Consider the following 21,728-nt stretch of genomic DNA (forward strand, 5'->3'; position numbering starts at 1 on the left):
TCGTTCATTTTCACTGATATTCTTGTGAACAAGTATAAGAAAGAGGCCATGAATAATCCCTTTTCCACTCTTGACCAGATTGCATAGCATTACTGGTTGCTTAGCAACTGTACACACGCTACACTCCCGGAAGTGCGTGGCTCAGAGGAAATATGGCGCACAGAGCAGAGCAGATACGGACGGTCTTCATCACTTCATTAAGCACATTTTGTGGATTCTTCCTGTCGTGTCTGGTTTCTTTCGCTGCTTTTAGACCAGTCCTCTCTGACTCCGTGTTCAGCGCCGGTCTCTCAGCCACAGCTCCCGCCGCTGCCGCCAGAGATCTCCGGTAAGTTCGCTGCAGTAGCTGCTAATGCTAACGCTGCTCTGACTGAAACCATCCATTTCTGTGAGCTCTAGCTGTTAGAGGCTAAGGTATCCCCTCTAAACACAGTCTCTGACCACTCTCCCCACTTAAAGCTCATCCTCTGTCCTGCTTTCTAAACATATCCTAATCAATCAAGTGCAAATGTTTGCATGAGTACCAAACGCGTCTAAATCAGTGTACAGCTGAGGATCAGCAGCAACCTGCTGAATGATCATGTGTCCTAAACTCCTGTTTGTGATGGATCAGTGCTTCAGCATGGTTCTCTGTCCTCTCTACCGTTATAATCTGAGGTTTCTCTGCCATGTCAGGGTCTTTTATTCACCTCTAATCCATCAGGAGGTCTGTGTGTGGGGCAGAGGTTAAAAAAGCTCCACAATCACTGCTGCTGTAATATTAATGTATATTTACTGGTTCTGTTCCATTAATCCTCTCTAAGGCTGGGAAGAAAGGCAGAAAGCTTTTTTTTACCCTGAAATGTGTCAAAGTCAGGTTCATACAGTTTTCTTTCTTGCTCTACACATTGTGCGTGTGTACAGGGATCTTTTTTCCAACATAGTTTAGTAAAATCCTACTTTTCCTGTTCATGTAAATGATTTTCTTAATCATAATAAGAATAACATAAAAATAATCATCCTTCAGTATAGCAACCGATGTCAGACTTGTTATATATATTTTTTCAAATCTTTTATCCCTGGTTGAATTGATCTAGTTTTGCGTTAGTTATGATGTAGAATGATTCAGTGCTGATGTTTGTTGAATAATATAAGATGAACAACCTTAAAGAAATCGCAAATTAAATCACAATTAGATTATTTTGTCAGACGGTTCAGCCCTACTCTCCATTCTCCACCGTTGTATCTTAGACTACCTATAGGGCTGAACGATTTGGGAAAATAATCTAATTGTGATTTATTTACCCAATATTGAGATTTTGATTTTATATGTGATTATTTCTTAAGTTCCTCATCTCATGTATTTTTCACCAAAAACCAGCAGTAATTCATTCTACACCACAGCCTACAGTCTTCACTAAACCAGCCCTCACACTCATCCTACCCTCACTTAGTTTGTCCATGTCTGTGTTCCTGTAAAGCGTCCTTGGGTTGCTTGAAAGACGCTATATAAATTCAAGATATTATTATTATTATTATTGTTATTGTTATTGTTATTATTATTGTTATTGTTATTGTTATTATTATTATTATTATTATTGTTATTGTTATTGTTATTATTATTATTATTATTATTATTGTTATTATTATTATTATTATTATTATTATTATTATTATTGTTATTATTATTATTATTATTATTATTGTTATTATTATTATTGTTATTGTTATTGTTATTATTATTATTATTGTTATTATTATTGTTATTGTTGATATTATTATTATTATTATTATCATTATTATTATTGTTATTATTATTATTATTATTGTTATTATTATTATTATTATTGTTGTTATTATTATTATTATTATTTTTATTATTATTATTATTATTATTGTTATTATTGTTATTGTTATTGTTATTATTATTATTATTATTATTGTTATTGTTATTGTTATTATTATTATTATTATTATTATTTTTATTATTATTATTATTATTATTATTATTATTATTTTTATTATTATTATTATTATTATTATTATTGTTATTATTATTATTGTTATTGTTATTGTTATTATTATTATTATTATTATTATTATTGTTATTGTTTTTATAATTATTATTATTATTATCATTATTATTATTGTTATTATTATTATTATTATTGTTATTATTATTATTATTATTGTTGTTATTATTATTATTATTATTGTTATTATTATTATTATTATTATTATTATTGTTATTATTGTTATTGTTATTATTATTATTATTATTGTTATTGTTATTATTATTATTATTATTATTATTGTTATTATTATTATTATTATTATTATTATTATTATATTATTATAGCCAACAAAATATTAGTAATTAGACATATATTACATATTGACAATCATAAAAAAAATATCTAATTGTGATGATTTTAACTCATTTTGCAAATTGGATATGAGCTGTTGTATTAAAGGATGTGATCATTTTTTATATAATTCTCATATTTAACAAGAAAAAAAAATACAAAAATGAAGAAAATACGATTTTTTTACGAACACTATTCTCAAAATATGCCACTAGAATGATTGCATTATATTTAATGTATAACATCTCTGTAAAAAAGTTAAAAAAAAAAAAAAAAAGGTATTTGACACAAATTTCAGGCTAAATAAATATTGCACCTTCTGTGATTTGAAAATTACAGCAACCATATTATGATTTAATCTTATTCATGATTAATCGCCCAGCCCTGATACAGAAGCATTTTGGGCTAAAGCTGTTTCTTTACTGGTGAAATAAATGTATTTTAAATAAGGGATGAAGGACAGACTGATCTATTTGTTTTTTTAAGACATGATTTGGAGATTTTAGGGGATTTAGATTTTTTTCAGAATGGTAGAAGTTTCTTATTGGTGGGTTTTAAAGGACAGTTTTTACTCATACAGCGTTAGGAAGTGACTGAGCTGATGGTAGGGGAGACCGGGGGCCATGTAACTAGATCAATGCATTATGTAGTTATCGTGTCATTTACTGCTGCACGGACGCAGATGACAAAAATACATTAATTTGAATCTGAATATCTATTAGTGATGGCCAGATGAGACTTTCTTGAAGCGTTGAAGCTTTCCATGGAATTGGTTCATTAGGATGAAGCATCATTCGCTCTACTACGCCATCTAGTGGACAATAACCGTATAACAGGCAGAGTGATCATAATAGGTTTTCCTCGTAGTTAATGTTTATTTTCACCCAGACTCTTATTGCTGCTGAACACATCAAGTTTTAGTATCATGTTTGATTTGTTTGTCATGTTTCAGGCCAAGTTTCCAGAGGTTTTAGAAACACATTTCCCTCACTGATGAGATCATTTGCTGCTGCTTGTTTTGCTCGGCACTCTTAGGTACCTCCTGTATGACGTGAACCCCCCAGAGGGTTTCAATCTGCGCAGAGATGTCTACATCCGCATGGCCTCCCTGGTGAAGACTCTGAGGAAGGAGGGCGATGACTGGGTGTTGGTGCTTCCTCCGTGGGGTCGTCTGTACCACTGGCAGAGCCCCAACATCCACCAGGTCCGCATCCCGTGGGGAGAGTTCTTCAGCCTCACCAGCCTGCAGGCCAACGTCCCCGTCGTTGAGTATGAGGAGTTTATCGCTGGTGAGATTCAAACCTTGGCTTTTTAAGTGCTACTTCTTCAGACGTGCATGTGAATGCGTGAAGCTTTATTTTCTAGTCTGATAAATACACAAATTGCACTTTTTACTTCCATCACATTTGAAGAATTTGTTCAGCCTGATTGCTCTTTAGCTCATCTTCATATTCGTGACTTTTAGTAATAATAGTGAAGCCAAACATTCAGCTTTGTACGTGTTTTTTTCCTTCCTGTTGTTTAGAGAATGGGGGCCCGTTCATAGACCAGGTTCTGGTCCTTCAGAACTACGCTGAGGGATGGACTGATGGGAAATGGGAGGAAAAGGTTGATGAGCGGCCTTGCATTGAGAAGCTGATGTACTCCAGAGATAAACAGGGTTACTACAGGTAATGCAGCATGATGTACCAAACCTACAAGAACAGAGACGTTAACCCTTCAGCTCTAGCTTTAACTCCTTATTAAGTAAGTTTAATGTTTTCTGAATTAAGCAGTCATCAATGCTTCTGTTTTCCACCTCAGTAAAAGGCTCCAACATGGAGGACATTTATGAAAAAGGAGTGTGACGACTTGTCAGGATAGATTAGCTACATGCACTTAAGACAGTGATAGATTCCATTCAGAGCATTTCTGTCATGATATCCACCTGTGCCTTTGCTGCCTGCATGTTTCACAGCCCTATCGGATTACTCTGGTTTGTGTTTCTCAGGGGCTGGTTTTGGGGCTTTGAGGAGACGAGAGCTCGAAATGTAACATGCATATCAGCCCAAGGCCACGCCTCCATCATGGCGCCTGTTCTCCAGAAAAACATCACAGTGACGTAAGTCTCCATCTAAAGTGCACTATCTAAACGTGGTTGTTGCAGAAGATAATACTCCAGCTTTATGGAGCTGGAACTGAACTGAGGCAGCATAGTTTTTTAGCCCATATTTACCTTAAACCTGATAAATAAGACAGAAACAATACCTCACTTGCAAGCTGTAAAGCCTAGCTTCCGGAGGCTAATCTACTGTTATCGCTAAATACCTCACCAAACTTCAACAATACTGAAATATTCCTTAAACATTGCATGACCACAGCAGAATTATCTCCACCTGTTAAGGGTCATAGATTTTACCCTTTAAGACACTGATCATCAACTGGCGGCCCGGGGGCCTCATCAGGCCCCCCAAAGCTTCCCATCCGGACCCTGAAAGATCATTAAATTCAGGAAAGAAGGAAAAGAAGATGTTTGGGTTTTAAGAGTATCCTTTGGCTTTTAATGTCTGCAGCTGTTAAATCAATCCCACAAACAATTACTATTGAAATAGTGTGAGAATGACTCAACACTTGATCTGTTTTACAGAAATTTACTGTCATAATGAGTAGATATTTAAAAAAGTGTTAAGGTTGGCAGAAGTGCTGCAAAACTGAGCAGATAAAGAGGAGAAAAGAGGTTAAAATGTGGCAAAAATGGGTTAGAGGGAAAAAGGGGCAAAAAGTCTCAAAAATTGGCTGCAAATGACAAAAATAGTTCAATAAAGTATTGAAAATGGATTAAAAATAGGCAAAAAAAGAAGAAAAATGGCAAAAATTGATTAAAGAATGGCACAAAGAGGATAAAACATGCAGGAAAAGTGGTGTAAATGGGTTAAAGAATGGCAAAACTTGGGTTAAGGAAGCAAAAGAGGCAAAATTTTATTACTTTAGTTTAACTACTTTAGTTTGACTTAAACATTTCATGAACTTTTCATTACAAAGAGGAATTTCTGCCAGTCACACACTATACCTGATGCAAAAGTCAAAAGTAATATTTGGGCCAAGAGCTCCAGGCTCCCAGAGGAGAAATTCCCACCAAGTTTGAAGGCTTAAGGCGTCGGTGCTTACAGTTTTGCCCTCATACTGTCTGCCGTTCCACATTTCAGCCAAAGGTGCTGGATAAATGCCACATTTGACCTGAGCTGATGCTATCAGGGGATTGTTAATCTCTAGAGGTCAGCCCTATGATGGACCGGGGACCAGACCAGGAATCCCCCATCTCCTGTCCAATGAAAGCTGCGATCAGCTCCAGTTCCCTGTGGCTGGATAAGGGATGGGTGGATGGATGGATGGATGGATGGATGATGGATGGATGGATGAATGGGTGGATGGATGGATGGATGCATGGGTGGATGGATGAATGGATGAATGGATGGATGGATGGATGGATGGATGAATGGATGAATGGATGGATGGATGCATGCATGCATGCATGGATTGATTGGTTATTTAATTCTGCATGCTTTCAGCTCCAGTCTCCTCCCAGTGACCTGTTTGGTTCATTGAGAGCTCTGAAAAACAAACACCTCCCTTCATGCCCTCAGAGGAATGTGTTCTTCACTGCGGATGTGCGTCTATTATTTAGTTTGTAAGGCTGCCAAAGAAAATCATCATCATGCCATACAAAACGCCATAGCCTCCCACAGCTCATCTAACCAGCAGAAGACGTATACTAATGAACAACAGCCTCAGACATTATGAAACACCAACTATGAAACCCCTGGCTATGAGACTACAGACCCTTTTAATGAAATACACCAGACCTTCATCTTCATCATTCTCAAAGTTAAAAAACCTCAGCTGTCTTGTTTAGCTGTGTCAAAAGATTTCTTGAGTTTTTCAGCTTTCCTGTTCTTTTATTTAATGTTAAGACCACTAACGTGAATTATCAGCTGACTCCTGTTGTCCATCACAGTCGTGTTGAAAATATTTCGATTACACAAGTGTTTGAGCTTCTCTGTGACTTTGCCTAAAGGCTATGCACCATCGCCTCTGTTCATGAACGCTGCAGGCTGTCCTGTTTTTTTCTGGCTGAGTCATGGAGATGAATTCCTCTGCATGAACTTCCTTGTCATTGGTGTTGTCATCTGAAAAACATGTTAAGTGCACGCATGAAACAGAAAGCTCCAGTAACATTAGCAGTTATTGGACTGATGCATTTTGGCCTGTGGCCTTCGTCAGACCAAAACTCGTCAGTCTAGTAGTTCTAGTAGTTCTCTAAACCAGTGGTTCTCAACCTTGGGGTCGGGACCCCAATGGGGGTCATGAGACACTGAGATGGGGTCCCCAGATGCCTTAAAAGAAACTAAGAATATTTTTTTAAATTACACTTTTTCACTTTAAACCAATTTTACCAAATCTTAACCGATTTTCATCACTTTTTAACACCAATTTTGCAAATTTTAGCATATTTTTGCCACTTAAAACCCATTTTTGTCCAATTTAAACCTTTTCCATCACTTTTTCTGCCTGTTTTGCCAATTTCTGCCCCATTATTGCCACTATTAACCCTTTTTTGCCAATTTTAACCAGTTATACTATTTTTTTCCAGTTTATATCAATTTTTCATCCCAGTCCACCTAATTTCCCCCATTTTTTTGCACTTTAAAGCCATTTCAGCCACTTTCTGATCCCCTTTTACCACTTTTTATGCTAATTTATGCCAATTTAATCCATTTTTGGTTATTTTTGCCACTTTTATTAAATTTTTGTCTCTTTAAGCCCATTTATGTTCTTAAAAATCCAATTTCAACACCTTTTTCACATTTTTTTGCCATTATTAATCACTTTTAGCAATTTTTCACCCATTTCAAATATGTTTTTAATGAAAGTTATTTCATTTTAAGAAGAGTATTTTCTACACAAATTAATACAGATATATCTGTTTCTTTGATGAGAGTGGTTATTATTCAGGTCAAATATAAAATATGGATATCACTGCTTAACTTCACAATGGACCATGGCTTTGCTGACCTCCATGGACCCCCAGTTTGGCTGGGTCCCAGAAACCTTCCCCTTTATTCTTCCTTATGGGCAGTCTTGTCTCCACATGACTGTTCTAGAATGTGCATGGCTGTTAAACCACCTTAAGGTACAGTGGGGGTTCCCTGTCTCTGGCTCCTTTATTTTGGGGTTCCCTGTCTCTGGCTCCTTTATTTTGGGGTTCCCTGTCTCTGGCACCTTTATTTTGGAATTCCCTGTCTCTGGCACCTTTATTTTGGAATTCCCGGTCTCTGGCACCTTTATTTTGGGGGTCCCCGGTCTCTCGGTCTCTGGCACCTTTATTTTGGGGGTCCCCGGTCTCTCGGTCTCTGGCACCTTTATTTTGGGGGTCCCCGGTCTCTGGCACCTTTATTTTGGGGGTCCCCGGTCTCTGGCACCTTTATTTTGGGGGTCCCCGGTCTCTGGCACCTTTATTTTGGGGGTCCCCGGTCTCTCGGTCTCTGGCACCTTTATTTTGGGGGTCCCGGTCTCTGGCACCTTTATTTTGGGGTTCCCCGGTCTCTGGCACCTTTATTTTGGGGGTCGCGGGTTGAAAAGGTTGAGAACCTCTGCTCTAAACTACAAGAGTTGCTGGAGCTGTTTCCTTTATCCATCCACCATGCACCCTGGAAGTTGGTGAAGTTGTGCCCGAAAATCCTACTCCAGCTCTACAAATACATGATATGAACTAAGGAGGGTGAAAAGCGGTTAAAAAGTGGTGTCAAACGCTGCCGGTCTGGTCTGTGTTGTTATTTATTCACACGTTTGAGCAGTGAGGCTACAGCAGTTCACTCTGAATGAGTCATATGAGGTATTAGGCGCTAGGGCTGAACCATTTGAGAAAATCCACAATATTGTGATTGTGATTTGATATGCAATTATTCCTTAAGTTCCTCATATTATGTATTTTCCAACAAACACAAGCAATAAATCCTTCTTTATTATAACCAACACAATATTAGATCAAACTAGGGCTGAACAACTTCTGGAAAAATATCTAATTGTGATCATTTTGACCCGTATTGCAAATTAGAAATGAATTATTGTATTGAAGGGAGTGATCATTTTTATGTCATCCTCATATTTAATCAGAAAAATGTACAAAAATGAGGAACGTAGGGTTTTAGCAGACGAGTCTAAGAATGGGTCTTGAATGATTGCATGATGTGTAATGTATAACATCTCTGCTCTAAAAAACATTTTAAATGGATGTTTTGACTTCAATTTCAGAAATATTGCAACTTCTGCCATTTAAAAATTGCAGCAGACCATATTTTGATTTAATCTAATTTTCAATTAATTGCACAGCCCTGTTAAACACCACATGTCTCATCACTTTATACAGGTGCATAAGTCTTTCTGTGATCTAAGCTGCAGATAACTTTTTTTAGATGAAAAAATAAAGTATTTAAAGTGTTTTTAGATTTTACAGTTCTCACAGTCAAGGAAACGAGGTAGTGAAATGTCTGCTCAGGGCTTCTGTAGTTATCAGATTCAGTGTGTCTGTGTACGCTGTCTGTCAGTGGCTTTGCTCGGTTTATTTTCTGTACTCTGTTCATTATTTGCTACACAGGTCACTCTTTAGTGCCCCCCCCCAAAACACACACGCACACACACCCCCCCACACACACACACACACACACACACACACACACTCTCTCCACTTCAAGGATCACCTCCAGAACATGTGTACTGTAAAGAACATTGTAGACATGCAACACGTGTTTCTTATTTAATCTGGGTGTTTGTTCTGTTAAAATATATATATATATATATATATTTTCTTTCTTTCTTTTTTACATACCATGTAAACTGAACACAGGATGTCTGATGTATACATGAAGGTACCAAATCAGTCTGGACACATAGGTGCTCCTGTGTTCCAGGAGTGTCCACCTAGTCTGAAGCTCTAACAGCATTAATCCTCCTCACATCCAGGAAGCTTTCATTCTTCTCTGTGTGAAACCTGAAATATGATCTGACTTCATTATTTTGTAATAATATTATCATTTGCAGTTGCTTTTTTACTCCTGCATTCACTATCAGGGATTCATGTGTTTGTCAAACTAATGTTTTTCAGATCAGTTATGCTTGACCGCGCTGAGACACTCCTCCATGACCACTATGCTGGGAAAGACTACTGGGATGTAAGTCATACTATGAACATCACAGCGTTCAGAAATCCCTGTTAACTTTCTCCAAGTGTCAGTAGAAACTGAAACAATGCACTGTCCTCAAGTGGAAATCACTTTGGTTTCCCTCTAGCTTTATAGATATGAATGAACGTTTGACCCTTTATCACAATTGTGGTCATTATAGTTTGGCTTTTTTTGACAAAAAAATACTCTAATGTCAAAGTGAAAACAGCTTTCTACAAAGTAATGTCAATTAAATAAAAATTATATCATGTAAAATAAGCGGCTGCATAAATATTCCTCCTTAGTCAGTATTTAGTAGAATCTCCTTTGTCTGCAGTCACAGCTCTGAGTCTGTGTGGATAGTCTCAGTCAGGATCAAACATCTGGACTCCTCAAGTCCAGAGACTAATCCTCTTTAAAACTGAGGTCTGGTCTTTGACTCGGCCACTCCAGAACATTCTCCTTGTTGTCTTCAAACCATTTCTGTGTAGCTTTTTCTGGATGCTTCGGCTCATTGTCTGACTGGAGAATAAATCTCCTCTGAGCCGTAGTTCTCTGTCAGACTGAAGAAGATGGTCCTCCAGGATTCATTTTCCCATCTATCTTTACAAGTCTTCCAGGGCCAGCAGCTGAGAAGCATGATCCTGATCCTTATCTCTCTAACTGTGAGACTACTAGCACCAACTGTCTGGACGTCTGTAGTTTCAGCTCAGTCCCTTTATGCAGAAGGAATATTTATGCAGTCACTGATTTTATCTTGCATATATTTGTTTACATGACATTGCTTTGTAGACACGTTTTCACTTATGTTAAAGAGTTGTTTTAAAATATTATTTGTCAGAAAGCCAAATTGATTGATTTATAAAATCTCTAAAAGAGTAAAACATCCAAGGAGGGTAGTACTATTTGTAGTCACTGTATGATAATATAATATTTACATTGTAATGTTTAAAATCTGAGCTCTAATAATGTGTTTGATGCTAGACCCGCCGCAGCATGGTTTTTGCCAAACACCTGCGTCTGATAGGAGATGACTTCAGAGCGAAGCACCTGAACTCTTCAGACGACAGAGACCACACGGTTTACAGCGAGGACTGGACTCGTATGAAAGTAAGTCAGTGTGTCTGAACGTGGCGTCGCCTATATTACTGATGAAAAGGATTAAAACTGTAGAAACTAGGTTGGAAGCCATGCAGTGTTTCAACATGCCCATACCTTCTTCAGCTACAGTGTGTTAGTGGTTTCCAAGCCGCACTGATTTCTGGTGGTGTGTCTGCAGAGGTCCTTTCCCTTGGTTTTGAAGGATTTGTGGAACAAATTGTACTTAACATATCTGCAGTCCAAGGCACTCAGTCACCAGAAGTTTGTTGTCTGAATTAGAAAACTTGCAGACAACCTCAGCACTTAACTTATTTTTATATAATTAAACCCATATTCCACAAACTGGTACCAGAACATGACCAGTGTGTCTGTGGACAATGCTTCTCTCTCTCTGGGTGAGAAATATGAAAGCATGTCTGAATGTTTTATTCATCCTTTTACAGTCTAAGATTGTATGATAGTATCGCAGTATTTAACTACTGAACATCTTTGTTAGCAGCAGTCATTTTCCTGCTTTTGAAGACCTTTATGGCACTGATCATCAACTGGCGGCCCGAGGGCCACATCAGGCCCCCCAAAGCTCTCTGTCCGGCCCCCAGAAGATCATTAAATTCATAAAAGGAGGAAAACAAGATGTTGTTGCCTTGTTAAATCCACCTCAAAATTATTGATATTGAAAAAGTTTTAGAATAACATTTGATTTTTCTTTATAGAAATGTACTTGCCAGCTATTATAGGTTAAAAAAAATAAAATAAAATAGGGTTAAAGTTGGGAGAAATGTTGCAAAAATGGACAGATAAAGAGGTGAAAAAGGGTTACAGAGTGGCAAAAATGGGTTGCAGAGTGGCACAAAAGAACAACAATTGACAGGAAAAGTAGTGAAAAGAGGTTGAAAATGTTGCAAAAAATGGTAAAAGAGGGAAAACAAGTATCAAAAATGGGTTAAAAAGTGGCAAAAATGGATAAAAGAGTAGCACAAAAAGGATAAAAAATGCAAGAAAAGTGGTTTAAATGGGTTAAAGAATGGCAAAAATTGGGTTAAACTATAAAAAGGGGCAAAAATAGCAAAGTAGTGAAAAGGTGTTAAAGAGAGGCACACAGGGGCAATAATTAGCAAGAAAGTTGCAAAAAAGGGGTTAAAGATCGGCAAAATGGAGGAAAGTTGAAGAAAGAATGTTAAAAAAGTGGAAAAAATGAAGAAAAGTGGCAAATATTGATAAAGAGTGACACAAAGGGGATAAAACATGCAGGAAAAGTGGTTCAAAAGGGGTTAAAGAACGTCAAAAATTGGTTAATGAGGCAAAAAGTATCAAAAAGGGGTTAAAAGTGTCAAAAATGAGTGAATACTGGAGCTAAATCAGAAGTGGGGAGGGCCCATGCCATTTCTGTGGGCAGCCCTGTCTTCTTGTTGCCTGCTGCACAATAAAATGTTTATCAGAGCAAAATATTGATTTCATTTTTGTTTATTTGAAAGTCCGGCCCCAGAGTTTCTGCCGAGACTAAATTCGGCCCCTCTGCAAATGTACTTGATGACCCCTGCTTTATGGCATTAAGATAATTTAAATGATTTATGTTTAACCATCTCTCTTTCTTCCTTTCTAGTGTTTTTAAGTCAGCACTTGTTGATTATTGCATTTCTTACATAAATTTTCTTTTTCTCTTATTCTTTAAAACAAACAGAAAAAGAATGATTGTAGCCTCTGAATTAAAGTTTGAAGTTCTTGCAGAGATAATTTAGGGTCTGCCGTGTCTTTGTGTCCCTCTCAGGCCAAGCTGGGTTCAGCTAAAGGGGGTCCATACCTGGGGGTCCACTTACGCAGGAAGGACTTCATCTGGGGGCACAGAGAGGACGTACCCAGCCTGAAGGGGGCGGTCAAGAAAATGCGAAGCTTGATGAAGAAGCACAAACTGGATGCTGTGTTTGTTGCAACGGATGCAGACGGTGACGGTAAGGTCACAGACGTAACAGAACTTTACACTTTTAAATTAACTAAAGATGTGGATTTTTATTATTTACAGTACTAAGGTGCTAAAGAAAGCTATGGAGGGTTTGTGATGGTTTGAGTGATTTTTGCCTATATGCATATATGCATGCATGTTAATGTGAAGAATTTCGAACAGCACTAATGCAGGAAGGCAAGAATCCAGTGTATTATAATGATGATAATGAGAAGACATATTTTACCAAGTAAAAGCAGATCACTAAACCTTTAACTATCATAACTCTGTATTTTTTAACGTCTAATCTTAGAACTAAAGGAGTTGAAGAAGTTGTTGCCTGAAATGGTTCGGTTTGAGCCTTCAGCAGAAGATCTGGAGCTCCTGAAGGATGGAGGAGTGGCCATTATTGACCAGTGGATATGTGCACATGCGAGGTACATTTACACTCTTTTTATGGAGTTTAAAAGAAATTACACACAACATGCATTGCATTTATTATGGCTCATGTTCAGATGACCAGGTGTATATAGGGTGAGTTAATGCTCTTAAACAGATGCTGTGACCCGTATAATAACTCATCCATCATGGGTTAGTTAGCAGTCATGAAGGTTTGGTAAACTTCCTGCTTCTGAATTGTTTAAAAATGTTTTTTTTTATGTTCAGTAGTTTAGAAACATGAATCTTCACGTTAATCCTATCTACACATCATCCTGCTCTCTTAGTGATAATCTTCAACACTTTTAACACTTGTTTTTACACAAGGGTACCTTTAACTCGACGTTGGGTGATTTCCTCTCACTCTGGGTCAGGGGTGTCAAACTCAAGGCCTGGGGGCCAAATCCGGCCGTGGAACAGTTAAATCAAGCCTAATCAAATCTAACCCATAAGGGGGGATAAAGGGAGGGCTTTAACCTGAAAAATAACCTCTTTTACCAAAGAAGCAAGTATATTTTTTATTCAAGTGGTAGATAGCCTCCTTAAAAATGGTTTAAAATTCCTTTTTGTTAAAAACAGAAATAATATGGGGTAAAAAAATGGCTAGAATAGGTTAATAATGGCAAAAAATGGCGAAAAGGTGGTGAAATGGGATTTTAAAAGTAGCAGAAATTGGTTAAAAATGGTGAAAATTTGATAAAATTGGAAAAAAATAAGCAAAAAGTGGCCAAAATTGGAGGAAGCTGCAAAAACGGGCAGAGATAGTGTTAAGGGTAATTAAAAAAGGTTGAAATGACTTTAAATTGGCAAAAATGGGATGAAAACTTTGATATAAACTAACAAAGAGGGTTAACTAAGACAACAAAAAAGGCAGAAATTGGCAGATATGCATTAAACGGGCAAAAGTGAGCATATCTTATAGCGAAATGTGGTTGAAATGGGCATAAAAAATGGTTAATAGAGGCAATAATGGGTCAACAAAGGCAACAATAGGTGTAAAGTGGCAGAAACAGGCAGAAATAAAGTGTTGAAAAGGGTTTTGAATGGGGAAAAAATGTTTTTTAAGTAGCAAACGTGTTTAAATTGCAAAATTGGTGTAAAGTGGCAACAGTTTAATTTTAAAAATACTCTTAGTTTATTAAGGACATCTTGCAACCCCTTCTCAGTGTCTCATGACCCCCAGGGGGGTCCCAGCCCCAACTTTGAGAACCCCTGCCTTAGATGATCTCTTATTTCTGTTCTAACTGTCCCATCAGTCTGAGGTCTGCAGATTTACTCAGGTATAAAAATGTGAACTTATCCTGATGATTTAAGATTTCCTTGTTAAGTCATAAAATCTGAAAAAGTAAGGAGTAAAAATATTTAGATAAGAAGTCAGGAATGTGGGAAAATGAATTCATTTGTGTTTTAGTTTCATATTTTCAATTTAGAACCTCACAATTCAGACTCAAACTTAGGATTCTGACTTTTCATTTCATGCTTTGAGCATTTCCACACATAATTTTGACTTCTCATAGAATATTTTGGCTCTAAGATTCATAATTTAAAATTTTTAAGTCATATTTGACCTTTTTAACCAATTATTTTGTGTTTTATCTCATTTTCGACTCTAACTTTGACTTCATAATCCCATAGTTTGACCTTTTAGACTCACAATTTAAAATTTGAATCATATTTTGACTTTTAATTTCATGATTACAAATTTGATTTCATATTTTGACCTTTTAAACTCATGATTTTGTCTTTCTTTCTAATATATTTGCCTTTAAAAACATTATTTTTCAATTTCAATTTCAATCTCATGTTCTGACCTTTTTGAACTAATAAATTTACTTTTCTCAGATTGTGAAGTTTTAAACTTATCTTTTTAACTTTTTAAATGTCATTTATCATCAGTGCTAAGTTTTTATTTTCATATTTTATTACCAGTGAAATGAGGCTGAAAGTTTCTGGTTTAAAAGGTGACCCTGTTAGGCCCTCAGGTTAGTCCTGAATCCAGAATCCGGCCCCTGCTGTGATCTAGTTTGACCCCCCTGCTGTAACCCATCCCAGTTCCTATTCTGCATGTCTTCAGAAGTCTAATCTTGCATGCTGGCAGACATCCTGACTGTTGTGATGACCCTGTGTGTCTACTTTATTACTTGGTAATTATAAAAGCAAACATATAGTGTAAGAAAGCTAAAGCTGAACAATCTAAGGGTCTTATCGTTCGCCAAACACAGAGTGACTTGGAGCACAAGACTCTTATTGACTCAGTTGGCGTATTTTCGCCCAGCACACATGATGTGTAAACAAAGAAGATAAACTTTCCCTCCCATGAACCCTCAGCTGGGTTAAAATGAAAGTGAGGAGTGGTCAGGTACAAAGCTGGTGCATTCCTATCACGAAAAAGAAAAGAAAACAACCATGAGCACCTAAACCTGGTCTGGAGTAGAACAATGTGTTCCTGATATTTAGAGGACACCTTAGAAAGTTGAGTACAGATTTAGTTCTTCTGAGCAAGTTTCACCCACAGGATGCTCGCCTTCTCTCATTATCAGATGTTTTTCATGAGGCAGAGAGATATGGTCTCTGTTTAGAAGGTCTCCATCACTGCTCTCCCTCTACTGTCCATTCTGTCTTATACACTCAGGAACACACACACACACACACCCACACACACACGCTCTAGTGCAGCAGGGAGTTTCTGTTTTTCTTTATTTTCAGAGTATTGCAGTACATACAGTGCTTAACAAATTTATTAGACCACCACCCAAAGTAAGGTTCATGCCACAGCTGCATCATGAAGTGCTTTAATGCGGACTCTTTCATTTTCAGTCAGCTCTCCACGTTTTACCGTTTTGAACAGGAATGAGGAATTTCAAACTGAATTCACCCAAATGTGAGCCGGCTCACTGGGCTTCTCTGAGAAGTCAGAAATGAATCAAGCATAATATTCAACCACTAAAACTCATTTTTCTCTTCAGGAATGACAGTAAATAACTATAATCTGACATATTAATCAAGAATTAATAATGTGCTTTACTATTTTTACAGTTTTTTGTAAATCAGTAAATGTGAAAATTCATGGATAATAATAATAATTCTATTTTAGCATTAAAAATATAATTTGGGTTAAAGAGCTTCTACATATTGGTGTATTAACCATTGCAGAACCATCAAAATGATTTTGGTAATTACCAATGCTGTTAATTTAGGGCAGCTGTGGCAGAAACCTGACTTTGGTTAGGGTTGGGGGGTCTAATACATTTGTTAAACACTGTACATACATACGTACGTACAGATGTCTGTATTCGTTGCTGAACTTCTAGGTTACAGAACATAATCTAACCCAGACTGATCCATTTTTAACAAAACCTCAATACTCCTCTTTTTTCCCTGCTTTCTCTTTTTTTGGAACAGGGATGTGTGAGAGCAAAATGGGAAGAAAAAAAAAATAAAATAAGAAAAAAATATTCAGAATTCAGCACTTTTCCAGGGAGATATTCTGGCAGTTTTAAGACATTGCTGTTCAGTCAGAAAAAGCAGGTTTAATGTTATTTTCTATGTCCATTTTCTATGTAGGTACAACCTGTGTTTTTGTCAGTCAGATGTATTTTCCCATGTCTTTTCCATGAAGGAGACCCATTTTGCCTACATCTTTGTAAATTTGCAGCAGGGAGTTTCAGATTTAACCATCACTCACACAGGAGGGCCACTGACTGAAGATATCTCACAGATATTAATGTGGTGGATACAGCCAATGATTCCTACAGAGAAAATAAGAGTTTGATTGTTTACCGTCACTGGAGATTAATCAGCATAGATCCTGTCAGTTTGTCTGAGCATTATAATAATTGATAAACTTGAACTCTGCACGTGAATAATGCACAGAAATCAACTTTTTTGATCCTTTCTGATGTTGTGGGAATGCTTCAGTGCATGCATCTCCACCAGCCAATGATGCAGCATCCTGTGTTTCAGCAGCACAATAGAAAGAGAGAGAGACACATGGAGTTCAGTCTATTACAGAATAAACACGTGTAACACCAACACACCAGCTGGTGGACACACACTGCTTTATACAGGGAATGAGAGATGATGCTCTGCCTAAAACACACTTATGATAAATCCAAGCACATGATCCATGTGTGCCATCTTCATCGCTAAATGTAGACTAGCTCCAGTCAAATGCCTTTGTGTTATGTGCTTTAGATGAGCTGCTTTGTGCCTTCAAAATAAGAGCTTGATAAATTTAGACTGTAGAGTTTTGGCTGATTTTGGACTGTGGATTAAAAACAGATTAGTTAGGCGTTATGAATAAGGAGATCTGTCAGACTGCTGTATTTCACCCTTTGACCAACTTGGAGTGAATGTTATACCAGAGCATGACTCAGAAATGTCTTTGTTAGAGTTAAACCTGCCCACGGAAAAAATCTGAGCTGGAAAAACTGGTCAGGGTGCCTCGACATGCAGGTCCCATGATTTTAAAATAGCTACCTCTTACCTGACTGTCATCCTTCCCTTGTTTTTATCTTTTTATTTCAGATATTTCATAGGAACCTCAGTTTCCACCTTCTCTTTCCGGATCCATGAAGAGAGGGAGATCCTTGGTTTTGAGCCTAAAACTACATACAACCGTTTCTGTGGGGACACTGAGAGAGAATGTGAACAGCCCACACACTGGAAAATCGTCTATTGATGTGACCTCTGACTTACCGACACACACAAGTGCCAATAGCAGTGTTCAAAGGGACCTTTATCTGAAATATACCAGATATCTTTACTATTTATGCTGTATTTTTTACTTTGAAGATGTGCAATCCCGTCTGTTTGACCCCTGTGACTGAAAACGACGATAAAAGAGTCGAGTCTGCTGCCAAACATGTTTTACTGTGATGTTTCAGTAAATCTGCAGATATTTGATTGGTTTGTGTTTATCCCTCATGTCTGCCTGTTACACATGTCCTATGATGGAAACATATTGTGTTGTGTTATAGTTCTCGAGACTCTAAACTTTATTTATGTTTCATGTAAAAGCATGAAATAATGTTCAGAAAGCACAAGATGAAGACGGTGGAATTTTAACTAAAGAGGAGATATTTTAAAACTGCATCTTTATTTTGATTATTTTACCAAAGCAGAAGGTTTGGTCATTTAGTCTCACAAACATTTTCAGTTATTTTTCAAACCAAATCTTTTGCAGAGAAATGCTCTTAAACTTGCAGTGATTTGCTTACATTTTGCTTGCAGTTTCCTTTTTTTTTTTTTAAACTGTTTTATTGACAATCCAGGTCAAACATTGGTAACATACAATAGCTTTCAGTCTTTTTTACTGCCTTTTTGTCCGGCATTGCTTTGTTTTGTGTTTTTTTGTGCCAACAACTTTGACCAGAAGGGTAGTACATCGTCTTCCAACCTCGTGTCTGGGACATCCTGTCAAAATTAGATTTGCAAATTTGAACCAAACTAATGATAAAACACTTATTAAATACAGTGGTCTCTTTTTAACACTCTGGGAACCTTGTGTGCATATTTCTCATTTTTCAATAATTTTGGCTGAGTTCATGCATACGGCAGGGATTTTGGTAAGATTGTGTATTTTTAGTTGATCTTGTTATTTCCAGCTTAGCTCCTACAGTAAGTCTAAAATACACTGTTGACAAGCAAGAGTTACACTCTGGACCTTTAGCTCATAATATGTGCAGAATGAGATCAATGGTGCATTTTATGCACTAAAGGTCCTAAAAGGGAGTATTTGTCACTGCACAAAAAAATAATAATGCTTGACATCAGTGTTGCTGCTAATCACTGACATATCCCAGCCTGTAATAATCCAAAATAAAAAAAACTACCTTGCATGTAGTATATTGAAATTAATTCATATTTTCTATTTTCTCATTTGAAAACATGGTGCCTGACGTTTAAAGGGTTAAAATCTTCAAAAATTCAATAATATTTGACATCAATATTTAGGACAGATGTAGCTGAAAAACTGAGCTCCATTCAAGTAGAATAATAAATAAATGTATAATACTTTTTCATGGTGACAATATGAGGAGTGCATATTCTGGTGCCAGAGGGTTAAGAAAGCATGTATGCCTGTTCCCTGTGGGTTTTATCTGTTAAATATCAAATTGATGTTAGTTTTAGACCATAATGCATCACTTTTGTTCCTGTTTTTCTGTTAGGTTCTCAGATTGTCTTGGATGAAAGTACGGGGGAACCTCTGGGTTACCAAATGAGTCTCGCTCTAAAACCCAGACAAAGGGGTCATTTCAGAAAAACAGAGCTCTAAAGACCTGCTAGTGGCCAGACATCAAGAAAACCTTTAAAGGGAGCTCCTCATATAATGACATGCTGATTTTACCGCAGTAACATTCAAACCTTTTACACGTATTTTTACAAAGAAACACACAAGATTTCTACATTTTAGAGAGAATTTTTAAAAAGTGTCTCATGTATGTTGTGATTTTCTTGCAATGCATTCTGGGTACTGATGTCCTCTGACTGCAATGGTCTTGTTTTCACGACTTTAAGATCGTATTCATTCAATTCAATAGAAAAAAAAAAACAACTCAAGGCATTACAAAAAACAAAGAGCAGAAGTCTAACACTATATCAAGACTGCAAATATAAAAAACTATAAAGAATAGATATTTTTAAACACGTGCAGTACATCTCTGTCTAAATACAATAATGAACACTATAAACAGATGACTTTCAGTGTAAGTCTCAGATATCAACAGTTAAATATATGAAACAAGCTGTACAGTTATGGACATAAAATGAAAGCTGAGAAAGGTTGTAGTGCAAAGAGACGAAGATTTCAACCCGTTAATAAATGCATTTATTATGTATTTATTATTTAGGGTCGTCACAGTGACTGTGACTGTTGTATCTACCCTGATCTACATTAGAGTCATTTCTTCCTTCATGCCCCCAGGTTTAAAGGATGACACTCTACAGCACGGGTTTTCAAAGTGTGAGAAAAATGAGCTTTGCTCTCTGCTGTGCATGGAGCAAACTGGGCAGATTTATAGTTAATGTAGAGGCTATACAAGAGTCGACTGTTAAAGTTAGGATTTTCCTGCATTGGTTCTGATGGAGTTCAACAGCCACAGTGTTTGATAAGCAAAGATGCACATCCTAATGACAGCATAAGGCCGTTTTAATTCTGGGATCGTATCGAGACAAAGCGCTCAGTCTAGTGACCAAACCAGGTTTGGTTTTTTTTTTACTACAATAAGTAAAATGAATTTCAGTTACTGAAGGTATCTTAGACGTAAATGTGTAAAAACAGCTGTTTAAGTCATATTGGGGGTGGGGGTCCATGGATTATATATTTTCTAGCAGGGGAGGCTGACATCCCCACACTTTGAAAACCCTTGTTCTACTGTAAGGGTAACGATGCCGTATGACTACATCCTTCTTCCTGTGTGATGCAGTTTTAGCAAACAGGCTTCTATACTGCAGATTAACGTGATCATAATCAAAGATATGGAACGAACCATGCAAACATGTGACATTTGCACCAGAATGCATCGCACACAAATGTTAGACTGCAGATGAATCTATTTTTAAATTTACTTAAAAAGTAGTGTGTTTCTTTGTACAGTTTACATATAGGAGACACTAGAGTAAAGCTGATGAAGTCCTCATATTTAACATGCAGGTTTACGATTAAAGCAGAACCAAACACATCCAAGTTCATGATCAGTTAAAAAGAGACATTTCAGTTCAGGTGAGAAATAATCCTCCATGCCGCTCTGTTGTTTTGTATGCAGTGCCAGTATTAAGATTTATATTTGAGTATTATTATGTCGTATTGAACTCTTACTTCCTTGTCTTTTATTTTAATGCAGTAGACATCAGCATATATTATCCCTTTATGGTTGTGGTAGTGATAAAACCATTTGAATGGTATGAAATGCCACTGAGGAGCTACTGCCAGCCACAGATGAAGCTGGGATCTTAAACACATTTTTAACTCCTGAGGATGCCCATCGTTAGACTGGCATGGGCATTATCTCATGACTTGTTTTGTACAGCAGATGTGTACTTTTGTTGGTGAATAAAATATCTAAAAATGTTTAAAAATCCAGAATACATTTGTGTTTCATTCAAAACTATTTTGTTTTTGTCTGCAGCGTATGTTCTTGGTGTAATTTACATTCTCTTACAGGAATTTACAGGCATTTTATGTGTTACTGATGAAATAGTTTAGTAGTGGTGTGGATCGTCTGGAAACCTGAATAGAGTCAGATTTTTTTTATGAGTTTCATGAAGAGGATCTGCCTCCCAGAGAAGATGCTTCCTGTGGTGTTGGATTACTCAGCATCTCACCGGTCTGCTATCTTAGACACTATTTCCTACTGTTTGCTGACAACACCAGTAACACTGCCTTACTGCTGAAATAGTCGCTGATATTTGCTGCTCAGCAGCTCCACGGAGTCATTCATCATTTTGCCTCACCCTGATGTTCAGTGTTGTTCATACTAGCGCCTTTTTGAAGTCTTACATAGCTGTGGAAAGAATTTACCGGTTTATATAACACATGAAACCTGACAAATGTTGGTGTCAAAAATGTACTTGCTATGAATTAATGCTGAAATTTCAGACTCAAACAGGAGGTTCATGTTCTCATTTGAAGATTTGTAGACATTCAGACTGAGCTTCTGTATGCAAATCTATTTCCTCTATTCATACTGAACCTTCACATCCCAG

At 37.0% G+C, this 21,728-nt stretch overlaps 1 protein-coding gene across 1 annotated transcript; it reads left to right on the forward strand.

Annotated features, from left to right (window-relative positions):
• Positions 1–152: 152 nt before the first annotated feature.
• pofut2 (protein O-fucosyltransferase 2) lies at positions 153–20,971 on the forward strand. The gene is made up of 9 exons (XM_041806530.1): positions 153–328; positions 3,381–3,634; positions 3,871–4,015; positions 4,336–4,446; positions 9,487–9,553; positions 10,529–10,654; positions 12,414–12,594; positions 12,898–13,021; positions 17,550–20,971. The coding sequence occupies exons 1-9, from the start codon at positions 153–155 to the stop codon at positions 17,701–17,703; spliced, it is 1,338 nt and encodes a 445-aa protein (XP_041662464.1). The 3' UTR covers positions 17,704–20,971.
• Positions 20,972–21,728: the final 757 nt, after the last annotated feature.

Source organism: Cheilinus undulatus, linkage group 15 (genome assembly GCF_018320785.1).
Source record: "Cheilinus undulatus linkage group 15, ASM1832078v1, whole genome shotgun sequence".
NCBI classification, from domain to species: domain Eukaryota; kingdom Metazoa; phylum Chordata; class Actinopteri; order Labriformes; family Labridae; genus Cheilinus; species Cheilinus undulatus.